Genomic DNA, 24194 nt, shown 5'->3' on the forward strand with positions numbered 1-24194 from the left:
ACCTACATGCATTAATATAGTAATTAATTAAGATAATCATATATTGACAATAGTTTAGGTAGAGAAAAAATGATAAGCTCACTATCTTCAACCTTTTTCTTTTTTCAATATTCAATTTCTGCAGAGGCAGTGGCGGATCCATGACTTAATTCTACCAGAGGGGTCAATAAAATAATAAAATATAATGATAAATTTTTTTTCTTTATATATTATATTTTTATTATAATATGATAAATACAATAAAAAAAAAATTATACCACAATATATGTATCACAAAAAGCATATTTATATGCTAAATTGATATATTAGTTACCATGTAGGCACTAGTACAAAAGTAAAGGAAAATACAAAATACAAAGTGCCTAAAATTGCATTCTATGCGGTCTTAGAAAAACAAAATCATCAAGTATCAAATCTGAATCGAAGCTTTCAGCAATTTTCCTTTCAATATAGACAAGTAAATTATCTTCAAGAAATTCATCTTCCATTTTGTTACGAAGTATTGTTTTAATAATTGTTTACTTCTCATACTCTAATGATATTATAATAAAATTATTAGCATATTCCGATAGCTATTAGCCTAAAATGAATTAATAAAAGAACAAATCTAAGATTGGCAATAATCTTCTGAAACTCATTGATGCTTGACAAAATCCCAAAGTATAAAAAACACACCAAACAAAACAAAAATAACAATATATTTTAGAATAAGATAAACAAAATGATGAAAATGAGAGATATCTCAATTAAAAAGCTTAAATTATAATAAAGACAAATCAAGGCGTTAATGGCTTTAATTATAAGCTTTACTCTCAACTTACTCGGTTGGGTACTTGGATTATGACAAGAAAATGCCAAATATTGATAAATAAACATTAAATTTCTTGACTTTTTTTTTTTTAGTGTGAAACCAAGAAACCGAACAGATGGAAGAGGTTTTTTTTTTTTTTTTTTTTTTTACACCTGGGGCAGTGAACAATTTATGCTAAAAAATTACTTAAAATTTTTTTTTTAATTTCTTTTTACCAGGGGCGACCGCCCCCAGGTCGCCCCCTCTTCTCTCCGCCACTGTGCAGAGGGCAACTCTTTTGGACAATCATTTGCATTTATATATATATATATATATATATATATATATACATTGCTTGCTCTCCACTCCTTCTACTACAAACTCCACTGACCTCCACTGACCTCTCTCTCCCAATTTCCTTTTGGGTTCTTTCTTTTCCTTCGGCCTTGTTATTGCTAATTATGAGATCTCCAAATTTAGTCAAGATGGTTAGTGGCAATTTTGTTGGTGTAGTCTTGCTGGTGGAGATTATAGTAGTGATGATGAGTGGTTGTAGATTTGAAGCAAATGGTCTGAGCATGGACTACTACTTCAGGAGTTGCCCAATTCTTGATCCAATTATGAAAAACACAGTATTCGGAGCTTTGCAGGCTGACCCTACCCTTGCAGCCGGCCTTGTTAGAATGCATTTCCATGATTGCTTCGTTGAGGTTCTCTCTCTCTCTCTTCTTCTTCATTTTTTCTTTGTGGGATGTGATGAAAACATGATTTGGTTATAGTGGTTTGTTACTAATGATCTTAGAATTAATGTTTTTGTTTTTGCTGTGGATCGAGTAGGGATGTGATGGGTCGGTTTTGATTGACTCAACGAATGATAACACAGCAGAGAAGGACTCCCCTGCAAATTTGAGCTTAAGAGGATATGAAGTTATCGATGCAGCAAAAGAGCAGCTTGAAAGAATGTGCCCCGGCGTAGTCTCATGTGCTGATATTCTTGCAATGGCTGCCAGAGATGCAGTAATCTGGGCATGAACAAATCTTCAAACTTAATCTTCTTTTCTTTTTTAAATTTTATTAAAGTTACCAACTCTTCACGCTTATTTACCGCACTTATTTCATACGGGTTGACATAATCGATATGAAAAACCACTTAAAACAATCCGTTATGTCACTCAGTATGAAATAGACTCAAGAAATTATGACTGCGAAGAGATTATCATTACACTTTTCTTTTTCTTTTTTTTCTACAAAAAAAGTACATATATTATTTTTGTTGCAATAATGAGTGAGATATTGATAATTGTAACAGGCTGGGGGTCCAATGTATGAGATCCCAAAGGGAAGAAAGGATGGTAGGAGGTCTAGAATAGAAGACACAATCAACCTTCCCGCTCCCACCCTCAATGCCTCTGGCCTCATTACTATTTTCGGGAAGCATGGTTTTACTGTCGAAGAATTGGTGGCTCTTTCCGGTAATTTATAAATATACGTAACAAGCACTTTTCTTTACAATTCCTTGTTCCTCAAGCCAAAATTATTGGAATGAATTATTTAGGGGGTTAACATGTCACAATTAATTAAGTTTCTTGTACGTTCCTCTACCCTAAATCATTGATGCTAATTAAAAACTACACTACTATATATATCTCACCCGCCATCTCACCTTGTTTATATGGCATGCAGCTGTGCTGCCACTAATTAGCCTTGGATTGGTATAGTTAAAAATAAAAAATAAAGATTTAAGAGCTAATTTGTACTACCATGTCAACCGGGTATAGTAGTTGTTTGATAAAAATGTAGTTTCTAACCTTATTTATTATGTTCTTGAATGTTAAATCACCACTTGAGTACTTAATGCTAGAAATCACATTTTTATGTAATAATTATCTCACTATGCTATGTTAAGTGGTAATTAACCATTAATTTTTTTTTTTTTTCCCAAAGGTAGATTGGCTTTTGACATCACTATAATAAAATAGTTATATGATAAAAATGTGGGTTATAACATTTTTTATCACCAATTATCTTAAAAGCTTAAAGTTATATGAAATAGTTAATTTAATATTTAATTAATATTATTCTAGCATTTCCCCTCATATGCAAGCTTAAACTCATTCTCAACACATAAAATATTAAATTAAAATAGTAGGGAAATTATTGAGAAATGATTCAAACTCTATATATACTTCTCCCCACCACTTATTCGATTCCCCTGGCTTTTTTTTTTTTTTTTTGAAAATTATTCCCCTTAATTAGCTTATTAATCCTTTGTTTTGCTCTTAAAAAAAACCATATTTTAACCTTTAATTAATATTTTACAATTGGATTTACACGTCGCAGGGGCACATACACTAGGAGTGGCATCGTGCGTAAATTTCAAAAAACGATTGAATGACGTGGATCAAAATATGGATGCCGACTTTGCAAAGACATTGTCAAAAACATGCAGCTCCGGGGACAATGCCCAGCAACCCTTTGACGCGACGAGGAACAGCTTCGACAATCTTTACTTCAATACGCTGCAAAGGAAAGCCGGCTTGCTCACTTCCGATCAAACGCTGTTCGCCGACTCAAGAACCTCCGGCGCTGTGAATGGCTTTGCGCTTAACCAAGCCATGTTCTTCCTTTCTTTCCAACGGGCAATGCTCAAAATGGGAGCCCTTGATGTTAAAGACGCTCCAGATGGCGAAGTACGAAAAAATTGCCATAAAATCAACTAAATTAATTATTGTATCCATGGTAATTATATTTGCTATATAAATATATATAACACATAATAATGGTTTTTAGTCCTATATTGTGTCACGTAGATTGCAATGATAGACCGAGATTCTCTGCGTTCGGATTGCAGCCAATTTGAGAGAGAGGGCCATCGGGATCCTCTCTAATGCGATAGGCGGCTGTAATTTGGGCAATAAATTGTAGTCAATCTTAATTATTTAACCATAAGTTTTAGTGTACTGGGATTTTGTACCTCTTTATGTGTAAAAGAAATGTGAAATAAATATGGATTAAGGAATTGTCTTTGTCGGTGTTATTCTCTATCTTTGTACTGTAGAAATTTGTATCCCATTATATTATATAAAGTACTCAATTTTATCATTAGCGTATGATGTGGGATTGAACTATTTGTGCTCACAATATATTAGTAAAGTATGTAAAAAGCTTAAAAAACGTGTTCATCCCATTCTTTAAATCAAATCCATTTTGCATTTGAGCTACGATGCTTCCCCAAACACGAGGAACTACGGAGAGCTCAATTGGAAAAGAAAGAAATGGCAATTTCTTTCTTTTTTAATTGGGGTTTAAATAGTGATTAAACACTTCTGGGGAAAGCCAAAAAAAAAAAAATAGCAAATAGGTCGTTGCTTTTATAAAAGTCAATAGAATCAATTAATGCATCACATAAGCATCAATCATAGTATAACATGACATGTTACTTATATTAACGGAGTTTGTCAAACATTTTTTACACATAAAGAGGTACAAAATTCTAGTACACTAAAACTTGACATACCAAGGTTGGCTTATTGTTAGAACGATCGGAATTGACTGCAATTCATTGCCCCAAATTAATAGAGCGTACTACATGAGAGAATGCCCAAATTGGATGCAACCCGAATGTAGAGAATCCCGTTCTGTCGTTGTGATAGACCAAACATAACACAAGACTATAAACCATTATTATGATTATTATTATTATTATTATTATATAAAGGCAATTTTTATGGACAATTAATTTAGTTGATATGTAGAAATTAAGTATATATCAGTTAAATTTATGGCAATTTCTTCGTACTTCGCCTCTTGAACCTTGTTTAACATTAAGTGTTCCCATTTTGACCATCGCCCATTGGAAATGACGGAAGAAGGTGTCTTGGTTAAGTGCAAAGCCATTGACAATGCCTCTAGTTCTTGTGTCGGCGTACAACGTTTGATCGGAAGTAAGCACCCCGGATTTCCTTTGCAACGCATTGAAGTAAAGATTGTCGAAGCTGTTCCTTGTCGCGTCAAAGGCTAGCTCCGCATTGTCGCCGGAGCTGCATGTTTCCGACAATATCTTCGCAAAGTCTTCATCTAAAGTCGGATCCACGTCGTTCAATCGGTTTTTGAAGGCTCGGCACGTTGCCACTCCTAGCGTATGTGCCCCTGCATGCAAATCCAATGTCAAAATATTAAATTCAATCATTCTTATAATAAACTTAAATATTTGAGATATTAATAAATGGTGAATTTTTTATTTTTTATTTTTTATTTTTTTTTCCGAAGGAAAACAAATGGAACTACTAATTAAGGGGTGAACTCGATCTGGAGTTTGAATTATGTCTCAATATATAATTCACAATTTTTACTTATAACTGTGATTAAATATTTCACGTGTTGAGCCTTACTTATTTAAAGCGAGTTTAAGCTCAATAAAATCCTCTCTTTTTCATGATACATATTAAATTTTATAGCATCGATTTAACGGTGTATATGGTACCATATTATTTAAAATGGCATGACAACTTATCCACACATATACACTGTTAGATACTGTGAAATCTAATATCGACCATAAAATGGTTCATCTCCATTTCACTTAAAGTGGAAAGGGTAATGTTCTCACACGTGAGGAGAAACGTTTGAATATTAATTAAAAAATTAAATTTACCAGATTTTAAAATAAGTCGAGATCACAAAAATTAAGACCAGCTAGAAGCTTTCAAGTGCGTATACATCAATGATTTTAGGTAGAGGAACAAGAAACTTAATTAATTGCGATATGTTAACCCCTAAATAATTCAATCCAATAATAATTTTGGCTTCAGGAACAAGGAATTGTTAAATAAAAAAAAAAAAAAAAAAAAAAAAAATTGTTTACATATATTTACCAGAAAGAGCCACCATTTCCTCTGCACTAAAACCATGCTGCCTAAACTTGGTAATTAGCTGAGAGGCATTGAGGGTGGGAGGGGGCAGCTGGTTGAATGTGTCTTCTACTTTAGACCTCCTTCCATGCATCCTTCCTTCCCTTTTGTATGCCATATAGTGGACCCCCGGCCTGTTCCAATTTTCAATAGAGAAATGCGATACATCCCAAATTTTATTTTCAAAAGTTGGTTTTCAAATGATGTGTCACCATCTCATGAGTTGGTGACATACTTTCAAAAATAATAAATCTCATGAGATGATGACGCATTATTTAAAAACTAATTTTTGAGAAGAAAATTTGGGATGTATAGCACTTCTCTTTTCAATATCTCAATTATTAAAAACAAAAACAAAAAAGAAATTAAGAAGATTAAGTTTGAAGATTTGGCCATATATATATACCAAGAATACTGAATCTCTGGCAGCCATTGCAACAATATCAGCACATGAGACTACGCCGGGGCACATTCTTTCAAGCAGCTCTTTTGCTGCATCAATAACTTCATATCCTCTTAAGCTCAAATTTGCAGGGGAGTCCTTCTCTGCTGTATTTTCATTCGTTGAGTCAATCAAAACCGACCCATCACATCCCTACTCGATCCACAGCAAAAACAAAAACATTCTAAGTAACAAACTATAACCAAATCACGTTTTCATCACATCCCACAAAGAAAAAATGAAGAAGAAGAAGAGAGAGAAAGAGAGAGAACCTCAACGAAGCAATCATGGAAATGCATTCTAACAAGGCCGGCTGCAAGGGTAGGGTCGGCCTGCAAAGCTCTGAAAACTGTGTTTCTCACAATTTGTTCGGCATATGGGCAACTCGTGAGGTAATAGTTCATGCTCAGACCATTTGCTCCAAAGCTTTGACCACTCATCACTACTATAATCTCCACTAGCAAGACTACACCAACAAAATTGGCACCAACCATCTTCACTAAATTTGGAGATCTCATTAGCATATCAAGGCCCAAGGAAAAGAAAGAACCCAAAAGAAATTAATGGGAGAGATCAGTACTGGAGTTTGTAGTATAAGGAGTGGAGAACAAGCAATTTATGTATAGATAAATGCAAATGATTGTACATACAAAAGAGTTGCCCCCAGAAATTGAATTGGAAAGGAAAAGGTTGAAGATTATAGCGATAGTGGGCTTTCCATTTTCTCCACCTATATAAACTTATGGTCAATATGATAATGCATGTCGAAATAAATGCACTACTGTCTGTGATGATCCCACTTCTGTATTTGCCATATCATGCGTTCAAGCTCATGGTTGCAACAACAGCAATACTCTAGATTTGGAAAGTTTACACGTGGAGGCAAAATCATAGGAATTTTGGTAAGTGTTTGAATATTAATTAAATTATTAAGTTTACTATCTCTCTATTACTTTAATCTTTTTTTTTTTTTTTTTGAGTGCAAGCTTTTGGCAACCAAATCATATAAATATTTTCTATTCCCTTTACTGACGAAAACCATATTTTACAATTGGATTTACACGTCGCAGGGGCACATGCACTAGGAGTAGCATCGTGCGTAAATTTCAAAAACCGATTGAACGACGTGGATCAAAATATGGATGCCGACTTTGCAAAGACATTGTCAAAAACATGCAGCTCCGCCGACAATGCCCAGCAACCCTTTGACGCGACGAGGAACAGCTTCGACAATCTTTACTTCAATAAGCTGCAAAGGAAAGCCGGCGTGCTCACTTCCGATCAAACGCTGTTCGCCGACTCAAGAACCTCCGGCGTTGTGAATGGCTTCGCGCTTAACCAAGCCATGTTCTTCCTTTCTTTCCAACGGGCAATGCTCAAAATGGGAGCCCTTGATGTTAATTAAAGACGCTTCAAATGGCGTAGTACAAAAAAATTGCCATAAAATCAACTAAATTATTGTATCCATGGTAATTATATTTGCTATATAAATATAAATATATATATAATACATAATAATGGTTTTTAGTCCTATATTGTGTCACGTAGATTGCAATGATAGACCGAGATTCTTTGAGTTCGGATTGCAGCCAATTTGGGAGAGAGGGCCATCGGGATCCTCTCTAATGCGATTGGCGGCTGTAATTTGAGCAATAAATTGCGGTCAATCTTGATCATTTAACCATAAGTTTTAGTGTATTGGGATTTTGTACCTCTTTATGTGTAAAAGAAATGTGAAATAAATATGGATTAAGGAATTGTCTTTGCTGGTGTTATTCTCTATCTTTGTTGAAATTGTATCCCATTATATTATATAAAGTACTCAATTTTATCATTAGTGTATGCTGTGGGATTGAACTATTTGTGCTCACAATATATTAATTAGTAAAGTATGTAAAAAGCTTAAAAAACGTGTTCATCCCATTCTTTAAATCAAATCCATTTTGCATTTGAGCTACGATGCTTCTCCAAACACGGGAAACTACGGAGAGCTCAACTGGAAAAGAAAGAAATGGCCTTAATGGGGGTTTAAAGAGTGATTAAACACTCTTGGGGCAAGCCAAAAAAAATAGCAAATAGGTCATTGCCTTTATAAAAGTTGATAGAATCAATTAATGCATCACATCAGCATCAATCGCAGTATAACATGACATATTACTCATATTAATGGAGTTTGTCACACATTTTTTACACATAAAGAGGTACAAAATTCTAGTACACTAAAACTTGACATACCAAGATTGACTTATTGTTGAACGATCGGAATTGGCTGCAATTCCTTGCCCAAAATTAATAGAGCCTACTACATGAGAGAATGTCCAAATTGGATGCAACCCGAATGTAGAGAATCCCGTTCCGTCATTGCGATAGACCAAACATAATACAAGGCTATAAACCATCATTATTATTATATAAAGGCAATTTTTATGGACAATTAATTTAGTTGATAGGTAGAAAGTATATATCAGTTAAATTTATGGCAATTTCTTCGTACTTCGCCTCTTGAACCTTGTTTAACATCAAGTGTTCCCATTTTGACCATCGCCCATTGGAAACGACGGAAGAAGGTGGCTTGGTTAAGCGCAAAGCCATTGACAAAGCCTCTGGTTCTTGTGTCGGCGTACAACGTTTGATCGGAAGTAAGCACTCCGGCTTTCCTTTGCAACGCATTGAAGTAAAGATTGTCGAAGCTGTTCCTTGTCGCGTCAAAGGCTAGCTCCGCATCGTCACCGGAGCTGCATGTTTCCGACAATGTCTTCGCAAAGTCTTTATCTAAAGTCGGATCCACGCCGCTCAATCGGTTTTTGAAGGATCGGCACCTTGCCACTCCTAGCGTATGTGCCCCTGCATGCAAATCCAATGTCAAAATATTAAAATTCAATCATTCGTATAATAAACTTAAATATTTGAGATAATAAATGGTGAATATTTTTTTTTTCAAAGGAAAACAAAGGGAACTGCTAAGGGGAGAAGACCAGAGTTGAGAGTTCGAATCATGTCTCAATAATTAACAATTTATTACGTATAATTGTGATTAAATATTTCACGTGTCGAAACTTATTTATTTAAAGAGAGTTCGAGCTCAATAAAATGGAAATCCTCTCTTTTTCATGGTCCATATTATATTTTATAGCATCGATCTAACAGTGTATATGGTGCCACATCATTTAAAATGACATGATAATTTAGGTACACATACACAGTACTGTTAGATACTGTGAAATTTAATATGGAGGGTAATATTCTCACAAGTGAGGAGAAACGTTTGAATATTAATTAAAAAATTAAATTTATCATTTTTTATAAGATTAAGATTTTAAGATAATTCGAGATCACAAAAATTAAGACTAGCTAGAAGCTTTCAAGTGCGTGTACATGAATGATTTTAGGCAGAGGAACAAGAAACTTAATTAATTGCGACATGTTAACCCCTAAATAATTCAATCCAATAATAATTTTGGCTTGACGAACAAGGAATTGTAAAAAAAAAAAAAAAAAAAAAAAAAAAAAAATTGTGTTACATATATATATTTACCAGAAAGAGCCACCATTTCCTCTGCACTAAAACCATGCTGCCTAAACTTGGTAATGAGCTGAGAGGCATTGAGGGTGGGAGGGGGAAGGTTGAATGTGTCTTCTACTTTAGACCTCCTTCCATCCTTCCTTCCCTTTTGTATGCCATATAGTGGACCCCCAGCCTGTTCCAATTTTCAATAGATAAATGTTACACATTCCAAATTTTCTTTCTAAAAGTTGGTTTTCAAATGATGTGTCACTATCCTATCAGTTAGTGACATACTTCAAAAAATAATAAATCTCATGAGATAGTGACACATCATTTGGAAACTAACTTTTGAAAAGAAAATTTGGGATGTGCAGCACTTCTCTTTTCAATATCTCAATCATTAAAAACAAAAACAAAAACAAAAACAAAAAAGAAAGAAGATTAAGTTTGAAGATTTGGCCATATATTTATACCAAGAATACTGAATCTCTGGCAGCCATTGCAACAATATCAGCACATGAGACTACGCCGGGGCACATTCTTTCAAGCTCCTCTTTTGCTGCATCGATAACTTCATATCCTCTTAAGCTCAAATTTGCAAGGGAGTCCTTCTCTGCTGTGTTATCATTCGTTGAGTCAATCAAAACCGACCCATCACATCCCTACTCGATCCACAGCAAAAACAAAAACATTAATTCTAAGATCATCATTAGTAACAAACTATTATAACCAAATCATGTTTTCATCACATCCCACAAAGAAAAAATAAAGAAGAAGAGAGAGAGAGAGAGAGAGAGAGAACCTCAACGAAGCAATCATGGAAATGCATTCTAACAAGGCCAGCTGCAAGGGTAGGGTCAGCCTGCAAAGCTCTGAAAACTGTGTTTCTCACAATTTGTTCAGCGAATGGGCAACTCGTGAGGTAATAGTTCATGCTCAGACCATTTGCTCCAAAGCTATGACCACTCATCACTACTATAATCTCCACTAGCAAGACTACACAAAGAAAATTGGCACCAACCATCTTGACTAAATTTGGAGATCTCATTAGCATAACAAGGCCTAAGGAAAAGAAAGAACCCAAAAGAAATTAATGGGAGAGATCACTGGAGTTTGTAGTATAAGGAGTGGAGAGGAAGCAGTGTATATATAGATCAATGCAAATGATTGTACGTACAAAAGAGTTGCCCCAGAAATGGAATTGACCATAAGGAAAAGGTTGAAGATTATAGTGATAGTGGGCTTTCCATTTTCTCCACCTTTATAAACTTATGGTTAACACGATAATGCGTGTTGAAATAAATGCACTACTATCTGCGATGATCCCACATTTGGGAACAGGATCTTCTCTCTGGTCTATTTTAGACTGGAAAATATCCAATTCATTAGAAGAAATTTTAGAACCACAAATGGGACACATGTCCTACTAACCAAAAATAATAATAAAATATTATTTTATATTAAAAAATATATAAAATAAAATAATTAAAAAAAAGGGGTGGCAATAGGGTGGCCGGACCACCCCAAGCCACCCCCAAGGGCCAAATCTTAAAAAAAAAAAAAAAAAAAAAAATTGTTTGGCCCTTGGGGGTGGCCGGACCACCCTAAGGGCCTGGGGGTGGCTTCGGCCACCTCAGCCCCCAAATGGGGTGGTCTGGCCACCCAACCGCCCCTTATTATTTTATTATTTTATTTTATATATATTTTTTTAATATGAAATAATATTTTATTATTATTTTTTGTTAGTAGAACAGATATCTCATTTGTGGTTATAGGATTTTTAAGAAAAAATTCTAACCAAGAGCTGAATATTCTCTAGTCCAAAATAAATCGGAGATAATCCTATTCCCACATCTGTATTTGCTATATCATGCATTCAAGCTCATGGTTGCAACAACAACACTCAAGATTTGGAAAGTTTACACGTGGAGGCAAAATCATAGGAATTTTGGTAAGTGTTTGAATATTAATTAAATTATTAAATTTACTTATCTCTATATTACTTTAATTTTTTTTTTTTTTTTTTGAGTGCAAGCTTTTGGGCCTTTGGCAACCAAATCATATAAATATTTTCTACTCCCTTTACTGACGAAACTCCCAAATGGGCTTATACATGATGTAAATCAGGCGTCAGCCCAAATAGTTTTTATCAAAATAATTAGGAAAATCTAAAGAAACCCTCATTTTACTCGAGAAGGATCGAAATGGAAAGGAACCAGTCCTATCCGTTATTCTAGAGAGGTAATATTGTTTGAAAAAAAAAAAAAATCCCTTCTTAAAGTAAGTGTCGGCTCTTCTCAATTTCAAAATGATATTTTGTTCATTTTCAACCTTCTAAGCGCTTTGACGTGGCACTGTAATGTCAAGCTCTCAGACAAAATTTTATTAACGTCGCATTGCAATGTAACACTGTCACGTCATCTTTAAGAAAAAAGAAATAGTTCATAAGAAATAGTTCAATTGACTGTTGACCGCATTTTATAGAGCATAGATCATTAATTCGAATCCTTCTTCTCTTTTCCTTCTATATATATATATATATATATATATATTATTGTCCTCTCCATTCACCCTAAATGCACCACTTTAGAGTTATTGGAGTCATCATGACCACCAAATTAATAAATCGCACTAATTTGGTGGTAACAATTATTAGATCTCTCGATTTAGTAGTCAAAGGTTGGAAACTTGGGGTGGTCTTTTCTTTTTTCTTTTTTTGGTTGAAGTAAATATCATCATCATTTTATTGAATCAATCAAAGGAAGGAGTTGAGCACTCCTTCCGGATAATATCATGAATACATTTCGGGTAACAGCCCCTCCATGTTCTCTCTATATTGTCCTTCACAGCCATACGAGCAATAACATGAGCAGCATTATTCACTGCACGACCCACTGCTCGGACAGACCAGCTAGGAAATGCATCTAACAACATCTTCATATCTGCAATTTGATGGCCTATCTTACTCCAGTTGGGTTCGGTAAGAAGGAGAGCGTCCACAACTATCTTCGCATCGCCTTCCAGCACAATATGGTTGAGATCCATTTCCCTCCCAAAAATTAAAGCTTGCACCCCCGCCCATGCTTCTGCAACCAAAGGGTTAGTGAGCCCCTGTTTAGTCATACACCGCACAGCCACTACGTCCCCATCAGAATTTCGGATCACCACTCCCATCCCAGCTAAACCTCTCTTCGAGCATAAAGCTGCATCCCAATTCAATTTCCACATATCCCGGCCAGGGGCCTCCCACCTAGGAATAGTTTCCACTCTGAGAGGGCCGGCTACTAAAGCGTTGGCCTCAGTGTGTTCCAGACGTGAAAGTAGAACTTGTTGGACTAAAGCATTGGGATGGGTAAAATTTCCCTCATGAACAAAGTCCTTCCTACGGAACCATAGGCGTTTTGCTAGCCCCACAAAAAACATATCTCTGTATCGTTGCAGGTCTCGAAAATCCTCTCCACCAGCTGACGAAACGTTGGTTCTCCCAAAGAGCATTTCTGGAATTTCTTCAGACTCACCCCCCATGCATCCCGTGCCGCAGGGCAGTCCCACAAGGCATGAAGACAGGTTTCATCTTCCAAAAGACATAGTGGATAGGAGGCATCAGTGAGGACCTTGCGTTGGACCAGACTTCTTTTCGTTGGAAGTATTTCATAGCATGCTCGCCAGAGAAAGTTCTTGTCGGCATTGGGTATTTTTAACTTCCATATGAGACTCCACACCCCCTTAGTTGTCGAAAGCTTTGAACTGGAGGCTTGCTGCTGTATTTCCATATTCTTCGCAATGTGATAGGCGCTTCGGACAGTAAAAATGCCCTTTGCCGTCCCTCTCCAGATTGCAGCATCTTGACGATTTGTACAGCTCAGCGGAATTGATAAAATAGCTGACACCTCTTTCGGGAGAAAATGTGACTCCAGTAATTCTTTATTCCAGTCGTGCAGATCGTGGTCAATGAGTTCACACACTTTGGCATCCACTCCGAAGGCTCGTTGAGGAGATTGAATGGTATAAGTTGTTGGGATGGGGACCCATTTAGATCCCCATATCTTTGTTTGTTCCCCATTCCCTATTCGCCAAAACAGTCCTTCCTTCAATAACTCACGTGAGCCCAAAATGCTCCTCCACGCAAAAGAAGGTTTGGAGCCTATCTTAGCTTCCAAAATAGAACTCTTGTCTTAATATTTAGCCTGCATAATTTTTGAAACGAGGCTTTCCGGATTATGCCACAATCTCCAACATTGTTTGGCAAGGAGTGCTTTATTGAAGCAATGGAAGTCACGAAAGCCCATCCCACCACTTGCCTTTGAAATGCCCATTTTACTTCAACTTTTCCAATGGATTCGGTCGTCACCCCACCAAAATTTTTGCATTAAAGAATTAATCTTGGAGCACAATGCCTTGGGGAACATAAAAACACTCATAGAATAGGTCGGAATGGCTTGTATCACCGCCTTGAGTAATATTTCCCTCCCAGCTTGAGACAGAAATTTATTCTTCCAGTCTTGTAGCCTCTTCCATACCCTATCAATTATACTCTTGAATTCTTTTGTACGCGATTTACCCACCAAAGCCGGTAAGCCCAAGTAAGTATCATATCTGTGAGTGCTTGTAATCCCTGTTATACCAAGTATTTTCTCCTTAGTAAACTGAGATGTATTGCGGCTAAAAAATATAGTTGTCTTTGATGGGTTTAGACGTTGTCCCGAAGCACTTTCATACGTATTTAACAAAGTTGTCAGTCTATTCCAATGCTCAATATCTGTTCTGCAAAAGAGTAGACTATCATCAGCGAAGAAGAGGTGGTTTAGACGAAGGCCTTTCATCGAAGTGGGGACCCCCTCCAATTTCCCCTCTCGGTCAGCTCGTACTAGCATAGAGCTCAACACTTCTGCACAAAGAAGAAATAAATATGGTGAGATTGGGTTACCCTGTCGAATACTCCTAGTAGGAATGATTCTCCCAATTGGTATACCATTCACCATTACTGCATAGTTAAAAATTTGGGGTGGCCTTGACTCTTGAGTAAGAGATGGGGGTAAATTGGGAAATGCAAGGGGTAAATTATTTGTTTTGTGAATGTGGCATTGACGTGGCAATGCCACGTATAAGGGAATAGATAAGTGGGGGAGGGAAATAGGTTTCCCTAGCTTTACTCAATTAATTAATCATCATCTTCCCTGTTTCGGAAAATTTGCTGCGAATTGAAGCAACGACAATTTTCTCACTCTAATTCTCACACAGATCCAGTTTCTCCATTCTCCAATTTTTCTCGAGAAAAGGAGTGAGAAAACAATAACGAAATGGACAAGATGAACCAGGCGTTGGAGAAGATGAAGATGCTAGTGGGAATGGAGGTGGAGGAAGAAGAAGAACGCCAAGCTGCATCGCTAGAAGCGAACGGCTCCTTCTCTTTCATGGACGACTTCAATCGCAGCTGCACCTTGTCCACCAAGCAGGTAGGTCTTTGCTTTTGCCTCTGTTTGGTTGCTCAGAAAAATAAAAATAAAACCGAGGGAAAGATTAGCTAAATCCGCAATTCTTTTGCAGTTAGAGTAGTCCCTATAAACTGGTGCAAAACTTGGATTTAAACTAAGCAGAAAGGTTTTAGAATGGTATGATGAAAATGTCGATGCGATCAATGATAGTGGAAGGCGTTGGACTTTCTGGATCTAGACTTGATTGGTAGTGTTTGGATTAGGTGTGTTTTGGAATTTATATTGATAATGGAGAATGACTAGCAAAATTTATCTCTGAAGGAAGCTGTAAGCTCAGTTGGGTGATTTGCCATCTGAGTTTGGTGGTCAACGTAAGCTAAGATTGGTTAGATCTACATTTTTCTTTACTAGTTAATTGGGCGTGTTTTGTTTGAGCTCAGTAGTTTCACTTAGTATCCACTAAGTTTTGTTCTTAACGTATTCCATGTTTTGCTGGTCGAACTTTGAATATTTTCTATTCCTTGATAAGATTGCTCTGAATAAGTCTGTCTCACTCTCTCTTTCTGATTAAGCAGAGAATTAACGGATTTGTCATATGCTTTGTTGCTGGTTTGACTTGTACGCTCTTGGTAAGTTTTGACCCTTAGATGATTTGAGTTGTGTTTTCCTTTCTAGTTGGTTATTACTCATTATTTTTAGTTATCTATATATATGCTTTGAGTGGAAAGTAAATAGATGTGACTTGATTTAGATGAATGGGAATGTGGCCAAGTAGTGTTGTTTGTCCAAACATATATCTCTGCTAAGAACCTCGATAACTAGTAAATGTAGTGAATGAAAATGAAGGATTTATTGGCTGACTATTGGATCTTGACTAACATTGCCTTGCTTTTTACCAACTGAACTGAACTGAACTGAGGCTTAATCTCATTTGATTGGTAATTGCCTTTATTTTGAACATCCTATTTTGCAAGCAGCTGGGAAATTTATACCGTACCAGAATAACTTGCTTTCTGCCAACATTTGCCACTGCTTGTTTGCACTCTTATTTGTTAGTCTAGTATATGAGGAGTTTGTATAATTCAATGATGTTGGATAAAAAGATAAGGACGCTACTTGTTACTTTAAGCATTCTATGCTTCAATGAACTGTAATGATCATAAACTCTTCCACTTGGTACCGAGACATATACGAGGACAAGTCAAAATTTCAGACGTAATGTGCACCTTTAACTTATAATTTTTTCAAATAATTCATGCTTGCATTTACTTGATCGGATTAAAATTTCAGTTGGCATAAGTCGCATAATATTCCTTGAATGTGATCGAATATGTAAATTTCACTCCAAACATGCTTTTAATGAGGGAGGCACTGAAACATCTTAGAATAGATGACGCAGAATTAGAAAACATATGCTGTTTCATGGTTTTGCTGGAAATTTGAGGTTATAAGTTGCCAAGAAATAGCTCCTTTGCATGAGTTAGAATTAAAGAGATCTTGATATTGTCATGAGGGTAGGGTAGAGTTAAAGGGGTCTCAAATTTTTATGTGCATATTAATGAATTGTAACCTGCATTTATATAGGTGGCCTTCAAAACTCAAGGGGACTAATATGCGTGCATTTTTTCTTTCCATGGACAGTCGATGCTTGTATTCTTCAACCCTGTCAAGTTCGGTATAACATTCACATTTGGCAACCTACTTTCACTCGGAAGGTTTGTAAATATATTCCTATGTTGTATGCTCTGTTGTCTAATTGAATAATTGCATGCGCATGTCATATGTGTTTCTTTTTTATTTTGCCCCAGGTTGGGGGTGGGACTGGATGGGAAGGGGAATGGGCAATGTAGATGAGGTTATGTGAATTTCTCTTGTTTTCACTGTTCATATATATTAAAAGCAATGGACTTTAGAGTGAAGAATAAGATTGCTTCTTCAGTTCGTTTTGTGTCTCTAGGAGGTGATCAAAATCTGATCATATCTTCCAATTTTAATTAAGCTAACGGATGATGTCTTTTGAGCTTAAAACACCTTGAAATGATTGACTATAAACAAAAGACAAAGAAGACAAAGGCTGTTAGTCATTTTATGTAAGGTCTTAAATTTAGGTTTCCTCTACTTTACTTTTGTTGATATTCAAGTTGAGACTTGAGACTTGAAATTGTGTCTTGGTATCTTTCCTAGTATAAATGTAATCTTCAAAGTTAAGTACACTTTTTTTTTTTTTCTTTTTTTTTTGATGCACGGATATATGAGAGCTCTTGTTGGGGTTGCGATTTGCTGTAATATATTTCAAACTTTTGGCCATTATTTTCAATGGATAATAATTTTTATTTTTTATTGATGTGGGCAATCTTTCTTAATCTTTCAAATAGATCATAGGAGTACATATTTCATATCTATATGACTATTTTGTGTGCTTCAGATGCTAAGTTGGGTCTTTTGTATGGCAGCACAGCATTTCTCATAGGCCCCAAGAGGCAAGTGACAATGATGCTTGACCCTGTTCGTATATATGCTACAGCCATATATCTTGCAAGTATAATCATCGCCTTGTTTTGTGCTCTCTATGTAAGTTGCATGGTGGCCCTTTGTTTGTTCTCCCCCGCCCCCCCCACACCAAAATTTTAAACTCATTCTAAATTATTCTTTTTTGCATTGGAGCAGGTTCATAACAAGTTATTGACACTTTTAGCCATTATTTTAGAGTTCGGTGCACTAATTTGGTATGTCAAGTTATTACGTACTCTCTTATTATACTTGTCTTCTATCCAATCTCATGCGTCTGGAGTTGTGATTGGCATACATTTCATGAGGCATATTATAGGACAGGCAATTTAATTAACAGAATTGAGTCACTAACAAAACCGTACCATGATGAAAATTCAGATAAGAATGAGGTTGATTTTTGAAGTTTTGAAATGATTTTTTTTTTCTTGTTTAATCAAGTGTTGAGAGAAGGTAAACTTATTAAGCAGTGCTTTTGTTTTTAATAAGTAAACGAGATATCATTGAAAAGTGCAAAAGGCGCAACTCAAGTACACAAGATGTATACAAGAAAAACACTTGGCTAAAGAGAGACAAAAAGGTTGAGAAAATCATAAAAACTAAGAACATCAAGAAGGATCACCCATTTGGATGACATGTAAAACTGATATATGTACTATTAATTAAGCAACTCTCAAGCTTGGAGCAGCTTATGTTTGAAACAACCTCACATTTTTAACTTTCCTGTTATACTTTCGTCATATAATTAGGAAAATTTCGCCATTTTAACTTTAGAGGGTCTAATTGCACATTTATTTCATATCATAAAAGTTACAAACTTGGTTTTTTCAGCATTTTCAGTGTGATAGTGTTACGCCTGAGTCTTGTGCTTGGTGGCAGGTTGATATAAATAGTCTATAAAAGACTAAAAGTTGATTCTCAGTAGAAAGTGTGCGGAATTTTTTAGTACGCTGGAGTTGTATACTTTGTGTCGTTTACACCATTTGTGTCTAACGAACAAGTGAATTCCCAGATTGGCTGAAACCTATGATAAGTGTCAAGTTCTCAAAAGTGAAATTGGCTGAAAATGTGAATGCTGAAGTGGAGAAAAAGTAGTTTTAATCAGTTGAAGTTTATATCATGGGTATACGTGCCAGATCCCATAAAGAAATGGAAAGCTATTTCATTTTCTAGCATACTCCATCTTCACATATATTCTAGTTCTCTGTCCATCTTTGTCACTGTTATGCAACAATTTGTTTATATATTGATTTTCTTCCCTTCCTTGGTCATGTGATGAGTAACAGGTATAGCTTGAGCTACATACCTTTTGCAAGGTCCATGGTTTCAAAGGTCATGGTATCTTGTTTTGACACTGATTTTTAGGCTGCAACTCGCAATAAAAGGCTGTAGATGGATGCATTGAAGAACTTCTAAGATGATTACCATATATACATGTTTCACTCTTGTGGGCTGATGCATACAGGGAGTTTAGTCCGCCGTAAACGCAGTAGCACGGAATTGAGATATAACACTTGTACGTCTATGGACTGAGATTGCGTTTTTTCATTTTTCCTCAATTTTCTTCTGGTATGCTGTTTCTTGCAATCTGTGTGTTATGAGAAGGAATTTGGCACGGCTATGTTAATAGAAATTTGCCTGTTATTAAACCATGTAGTCTTTTCACCTAGGTTGTTGAACCACCTCAAAACCAAACTAATTGAAGTGATCCTTTGTTGATATGTTATTGTATCTTTACTTTTCTTCTATTTCTTACCTCCTCTTCCTCTTTATTACTTTTCCCCTTTGTGGATCGAAATCTTTCTAGTATCTCCCAAACTTTCAGCTTGAAACAGAAAGCATCTATTTTACAGTCAAGCTTTTGTTTTGTTGCATATAATGGTGCACATAGTTGTATTTGAATGCTCATTATTATAGTTTATCATACTCTGGTCAAATTACGGTATGTTGACAAGCTATTCTTATTTAGTTTAGAAAGTCGAACATTCCAAAACATGTCGCCATGATAAGGTTGCATGGATTCTCTAGTTGGACTAGGGGAAAGAAGGGAATAAGAAGAAGAAAAAAAGGTGTCTACCACAATCGTGCGTATGGGTTGGTAACATATTCAGATCCTATGCAATAAAGTTATTGTCCATTATCTAACGTGAGAGGGTACTTGGGCCTCACCTACTTGACAGTTGCATAGGCAACTTAAGCAATTGAGTTTGATCGAGGTAGGACCCTCTTGGGGGGCATTAATTGAAATAAATGAGAGGAAGTTGTCGGCCAAGGTGAACAAGATTGACAGGCAAATAAGGAAGCTAAAGTGGTTTACCTCACATAGGAGAAATGGATTTGCAGAATCAAAGCCATCAAAGGACTTGGATCCTCTTCCACTTGGTCGGGATAAAACTGTCGAATCACTAAGATAGCTTTTATGCTTTCAAAACTTGGACATATCAATGCATGTCAAACATTTTGTCCTCTTCTAGTGGAATTATGACTTTAAAACAAAGGATCCGGCGCTCCAATTGTAGGGGATTTAGATCTACAAACTGATCTATTTGTCCACTAAAATGTCATGTTTGTGAAAGAAATTTTTAGTTCTTCGATGCTCTTAGACTAATTTATTTAACTCTCTTTCTTTGAAAGATAACGTTAAATCACATAGCCATATGCATTCCACCAACTTGCCTAGTCTAATTATTGGCAAAATGGAGCACTAGTAGATGAAATGCTCTTAATAGCATTTTTCTCTTTTTTATGAAAAGCATAAATCCTAATTGGATTAAATGGGTATCCAAGTCTAAAGCATGTTTGGATTAGTCTTAATGTTAATCATATCATTGTGAGCGAAAAATGAAGGAAGTAAAGATCGATCAGCCGCCTAGCAAACCCACTAGCAACCATTTTAAGATAAAGAAACATAGGAATCAATTGCGGTGGCCTTTATATAATACAAGGATCATGGAAGCATCAATTAGTGTCTATAAAAATCATAATTAGACCTCCAATTCTAGTTTTAACTTCTTTGGGTATCCTAAGCTCAAGACTAATCTTCCTCCGGTGAAGATTATCAAAGTTGGTCAAGTCCTCCAATTCTAGTTTTTTTTTTTTAATTTATTATTATTATTATTTTATTTTGCACGCTTGTTTCTCACACCCAGTAACTTGTTTCAAGTGGTTTATCATGTCAGCCCCTTAAAAAAACAAAAAGAATACCACTAAAAATACTTTGTTATAACAATTTTTGGTACGGCCTGATCTGCGATAAGCTACTTGCAAAATAGTAAAATGTGTCAAAGGATCTGTAGGTCCAAAAACTGGGAAACTCCGATGCTTAAGTTAGCATTCTAATTTGGAGTGAGAATATAGCCATGAGCTAGAGTTTTTGTTGCATCTTTTTTATAAAGCTTTGGGTAATTGCTTCCTGTTGTTACACATTCTACGTTCATCTGGTGGTTGAGAGATAGTGGTTGATACGTTCATGTAGTGTTCGAGAGATAATCTCCCGAAATATTTTGAGTGACTAAGTCATTATAGAACTCTGTAACTGTAATGAAATTGTTTGAGTGATTGAGTGGAACTCGTAGTAAATTTTATCCCCAACATACTTCATATATATTATCCAATGTAAGATAAATACGAAAAATAGTATAACTTTATTAGTCAATTATAAACAACCACGCCCTTGATCGTGCATCACATTTCATCTTTTAGTTTTACCAAGATAACGATGGAAGTGACAAAAATATTCAAAACATTAATTATGCGACCTTTTGTACTTCCAAAGAGCAATGTCTCTATTTACGATCTTATCGTGGGTAAAAATTCATCAGTGCTATAAATGCGTTAAATTAATGCTTTCTTCTATTCAAAACTACGAATTAGTCATAAAATAATAATAAACACTTTCCATTGAATTATTATATGAACACTTTTTTCTTTTTTCTTTTTTTTTTTAAATTCATATTGCAGTTAGAATAAATTTCTTCAATCCAATCTATTAAATTGACATTTGTTCTTAAAATATATGATGTATGTAAAAATCGCATGCAGGGGAAATAGATGTAATGTCAATTTAATAAACTATGTTTGGGGAAATCTCTTCTTTATTTCATACATCTAATATTATTGACTTCATATAATTCCTTGTATCTCTAAATATTAAACCCAAAAAAGAAATCAGAAGGCATTAAAAGAGAAAGGAAACAAAGAAACAGGTTTAAAAATACTTCAAAAGCATGGAAATTTTCCATGCATTCCTGAAACTCTGACATCCATAACTCCCTAATTAACTAGGCTACTTGGTAGAAATCAGAACACTTGTAAAAGGAAATCTGTAAATGTAATTAATGAGGAAAATGGAAGCATCGGAAGGAATGAAATAGAGATGTATGATGAGAGTGAGTGGCTAATTCTTCTTTGCAAGGCTGTGTTTGTTGTTATGCATCCACACCTTGAGGACTCTCCTCTTGATCCCAATCTCTTGACAGAAATGCTGCACAGCAGATTCTTCAACCTTCTGCATTCTCCACCCAGCCTTCTCTGCAAAGCTCAACATCTTTTCCTTCTGCTCTTTTGTAAATTTGGTTCTAAACCTCTTTCTGATGATCACCTTTTCAGCTGGCCTTGCCACAGCACCACTCCCATAGTCATGATCATCCTTCTGATCATCAGACTCTGAGGGGGGAACCGACCCGCTTTTGTAGGACATTATCATGGTATTTGTAGGGTACCCCATTAGTGGAGTGTGGGAAAATGGAGAGGGGTAGTCAGATGATTCTGTCTCTTTCCTGTGGAAGTTTCTGTGGCAGTTGCAAGCTGAGCACTTGAAGGCTTCAATGGTGCCTTCATCTCCACTTGGCATGAATTCGCCACACCCATCAGTGGCATTCCCACCAATTGCTGCTGCATGGTTCTTCAGGCACTCCTTGTATCTCATGATGCCGTTTCTTGAAAATGAATGGGATGAATTATTCATTCTTTCTGCTATAAAATGAATGGGATGCTGCTTTTTTCTGGGATTCTGGGGAGCCTTTGGGGGAGTATTAGACCTTTGGATCCTGTTAAACTCAGCAGTAATGATGCAGCTGGTTGATGGTGGGCATGGCTTGAAACCTTTACAGAGTTAACAAATTAATGTAACCTTTCTACTTTCTAGCTACTTCAAGATGTATGGAGGAAGAAAACCAAATCAATTATAAAACACAAGGAAATGGAAGAATGAGATTAAGATGTAGACTATCAGAGAAAATGAAGAATTGTTGCTGATGAGAGTCTTAGAGGTATGGAAAAATACTTATAACATTTAACCTGTCTAGCTATGAGCTTAAATGTCTTCAACGAAAATGGCAAGGCTTTAGCTAGAGGATTATAGTTTTTCTTCCTTTTCTAGAGAGAGACAAAAAATGATAGAAAAATGAAAGAATGAGGAAGGCTGCAAGGAATAGTCTTGATGGTGAATTTTGCAAGTGAAGCAACTGAAGCTCATATATAATATAAATGAGAGAGAGAGAGAGAGAGAGAGAGAGAGAGAGAGAGAGGTTTAAAGGGTACAAAGTCTTTTTGGTGAATTTAATTAGTAAGTAGAAAATGTCAAATTAAATGTAATAGGATTATGGTGAGTTTAGGGGGAGAGAGCTCTTGGAGACAAAGAGAAAGGCGGAAATTAATTGTAAATTAAGGGGACCTAAAAAGGTTGCTTTGCTTGCACTATCAGATATCAAGCCTAAGCCATGGAGAGATGTCCAAAAATCATTTTAAAAAATGTGAGAAGGCACGAAACCATTTGAGCTCAAATTAACTAATATTCTCTAAAGTTATAAATCTATTGTGTGTGTGTGTATATATATATATATACTGCATCAAATTAAAATTTGTGGTAAAAGCAAGAAAATTAAGTATGATAAGCAGGGTACAATTCTTGTAGCTTTATAGTTGAAGGGTGGTTGTAAAGATGGGATCATAATCCCTACAATCGGGCAAGCAATTGTGAGAAGCTCCCAAGGAGGGCTTACAGGCATTCGCCGCCTCTGCCAAACCCTAATCAATTCACATTGGCAAAACTTCCCCCAATTGCTTTATTTGAGCTGGCTGCCTTTTCTTTCCCATCCATTACTCAATACTCTTATGCTTGCTAGATTTCGTCCGGATTAGTAGCTAACATCTTGAACTGGAAAGCTCAAAAGCCATGTATAAAATTCAGTATTAAAGAGTCTTTTCATCATTACTTACACAGCATGGCCTCCAAATAAAGATTTTGGTTAATCACTATGTCTCTCACACGTCCACTACTATAAACACTTACCATGTGATTTTTAATATTTCCTTTTTTATTCTAAAAATATTTCACTTGTTTACTTGTAATACATAAAGAACTTGAGGAGATTAATCTAATGCTCTGTCCCCATCACACCCACTTACATACACATACAAACACTTACCATGCCTGCTTAGGAATACTACATATTTTACTACATCTCTGTACAAACTGGTGCGACAATCCACATGACACATCACCCCAAAATGAACAACTAAGAGTGGTCGTCTACCCATAACCGGTTGTCGGTCACTGACTATTAAGACTCACGATCTAATCATTAGTTTCCTTCCATAAAGA

General features: G+C 35.9%; 5 protein-coding genes and 1 pseudogene across 7 annotated transcripts; 2 read left to right on the forward strand and 4 right to left on the reverse strand.

Annotated features, from left to right (window-relative positions):
- The first annotated feature begins 1177 nt into the window (after nt 1–1177).
- Nucleotides 1178–3801, forward strand: LOC132184730 (peroxidase 47-like). 2 transcript variants are annotated; one of them, XM_059598465.1, is made up of 4 exons: nt 1178–1500; nt 1628–1816; nt 2100–2262; nt 3131–3801. In XM_059598465.1, exons 1-4 carry the CDS (start codon nt 1252–1254, stop codon nt 3508–3510), a joined length of 981 nt encoding a protein of 326 aa, XP_059454448.1. In that variant the 5' UTR covers nt 1178–1251; the 3' UTR covers nt 3511–3801. The 2 variants fall into 2 exon arrangements, with proteins under 2 accessions (XP_059454448.1, XP_059454449.1); XM_059598466.1 differs by having other exon boundaries at nt 1628–1807.
- A 758-nt stretch (nt 3802–4559) lies between these two features.
- Nucleotides 4560–6666, reverse strand: LOC132185840 (peroxidase 47-like; annotated as a pseudogene).
- A 1940-nt stretch (nt 6667–8606) lies between these two features.
- On the reverse strand, nt 8607–10701 carry LOC132185817 (peroxidase 47-like). The gene is made up of 4 exons (XM_059599609.1): nt 10450–10701; nt 10121–10309; nt 9678–9840; nt 8607–8986 (listed from the first exon to the last, which is right to left on the reverse strand). Exons 1-4 carry the CDS (start codon nt 10699–10701, stop codon nt 8607–8609), a joined length of 984 nt encoding a protein of 327 aa, XP_059455592.1.
- A 1697-nt stretch (nt 10702–12398) lies between these two features.
- LOC132185582 (uncharacterized) lies at nt 12399–13172 on the reverse strand. Its single transcript, XM_059599341.1, has one exon. The coding sequence runs from the start codon at nt 13170–13172 to the stop codon at nt 12399–12401; it is 774 nt and encodes a 257-aa protein (XP_059455324.1).
- A 1639-nt stretch (nt 13173–14811) lies between these two features.
- On the forward strand, nt 14812–19332 carry LOC132185047 (uncharacterized). Of its 2 annotated transcripts, XM_059598864.1 has the most exons (6): nt 14812–15103; nt 15658–15711; nt 16724–16797; nt 17536–17653; nt 17750–17808; nt 18877–19332. In XM_059598864.1, the coding sequence occupies exons 1-6, from the start codon at nt 14948–14950 to the stop codon at nt 18953–18955; spliced, it is 540 nt and encodes a 179-aa protein (XP_059454847.1). In that variant the 5' UTR covers nt 14812–14947; the 3' UTR covers nt 18956–19332. The 2 variants fall into 2 exon arrangements, with proteins under 2 accessions (XP_059454847.1, XP_059454849.1); XM_059598866.1 differs by lacking the exon at nt 15658–15711.
- A 2654-nt stretch (nt 19333–21986) lies between these two features.
- On the reverse strand, nt 21987–22517 carry LOC132185765 (zinc-finger homeodomain protein 3-like). The gene has a single exon (XM_059599543.1). The coding sequence runs from the start codon at nt 22515–22517 to the stop codon at nt 21987–21989; it is 531 nt and encodes a 176-aa protein (XP_059455526.1).
- Nucleotides 22518–24194: the final 1677 nt, after the last annotated feature.

The sequence above is a fragment of the Corylus avellana genome, chromosome ca6 (genome assembly GCF_901000735.1).
Source record: "Corylus avellana chromosome ca6, CavTom2PMs-1.0".
Lineage (NCBI taxonomy): Eukaryota > Viridiplantae > Streptophyta > Magnoliopsida > Fagales > Betulaceae > Corylus > Corylus avellana.

Coding starts and splice junctions, on each gene's coding strand:
- LOC132185047 (XM_059598864.1), top strand. CDS start 14,948: ATGGACAAGATGAACCAGGCGTTGGAGAAGATGAAGATGCTAGTGGGA. Junction 15,712..16,723: donor GTTTGACTTGTACGCTCTTG/GTAAGTTTTGAC, acceptor TTCCATGGACAG/TCGATGCTTGTATTCTTCAA. Junction 17,654..17,749: donor CCTTGTTTTGTGCTCTCTAT/GTAAGTTGCATG, acceptor GCATTGGAGCAG/GTTCATAACAAGTTATTGAC.
- LOC132185817 (XM_059599609.1), bottom strand. CDS start 10,701: ATGCTAATGAGATCTCCAAATTTAGTCAAGATGGTTGGTGCCAATTTT. Junction 9,841..10,120: donor CCAGAGATTCAGTATTCTTG/GTATAAATATAT, acceptor AAATTGGAACAG/GCTGGGGGTCCACTATATGG. Junction 8,987..9,677: donor GGAAATGGTGGCTCTTTCTG/GTAAATATATAT, acceptor ATTTGCATGCAG/GGGCACATACGCTAGGAGTG.
- LOC132184730 (XM_059598465.1), top strand. CDS start 1,252: ATGAGATCTCCAAATTTAGTCAAGATGGTTAGTGGCAATTTTGTTGGT. Junction 1,817..2,099: donor CCAGAGATGCAGTAATCTGG/GCATGAACAAAT, acceptor TAATTGTAACAG/GCTGGGGGTCCAATGTATGA. Junction 2,263..3,130: donor AGAATTGGTGGCTCTTTCCG/GTAATTTATAAA, acceptor TACACGTCGCAG/GGGCACATACACTAGGAGTG.
- LOC132185582 (XM_059599341.1), bottom strand. CDS start 13,172: ATGGGGGGTGAGTCTGAAGAAATTCCAGAAATGCTCTTTGGGAGAACC.
- LOC132185765 (XM_059599543.1), bottom strand. CDS start 22,517: ATGAGATACAAGGAGTGCCTGAAGAACCATGCAGCAGCAATTGGTGGG.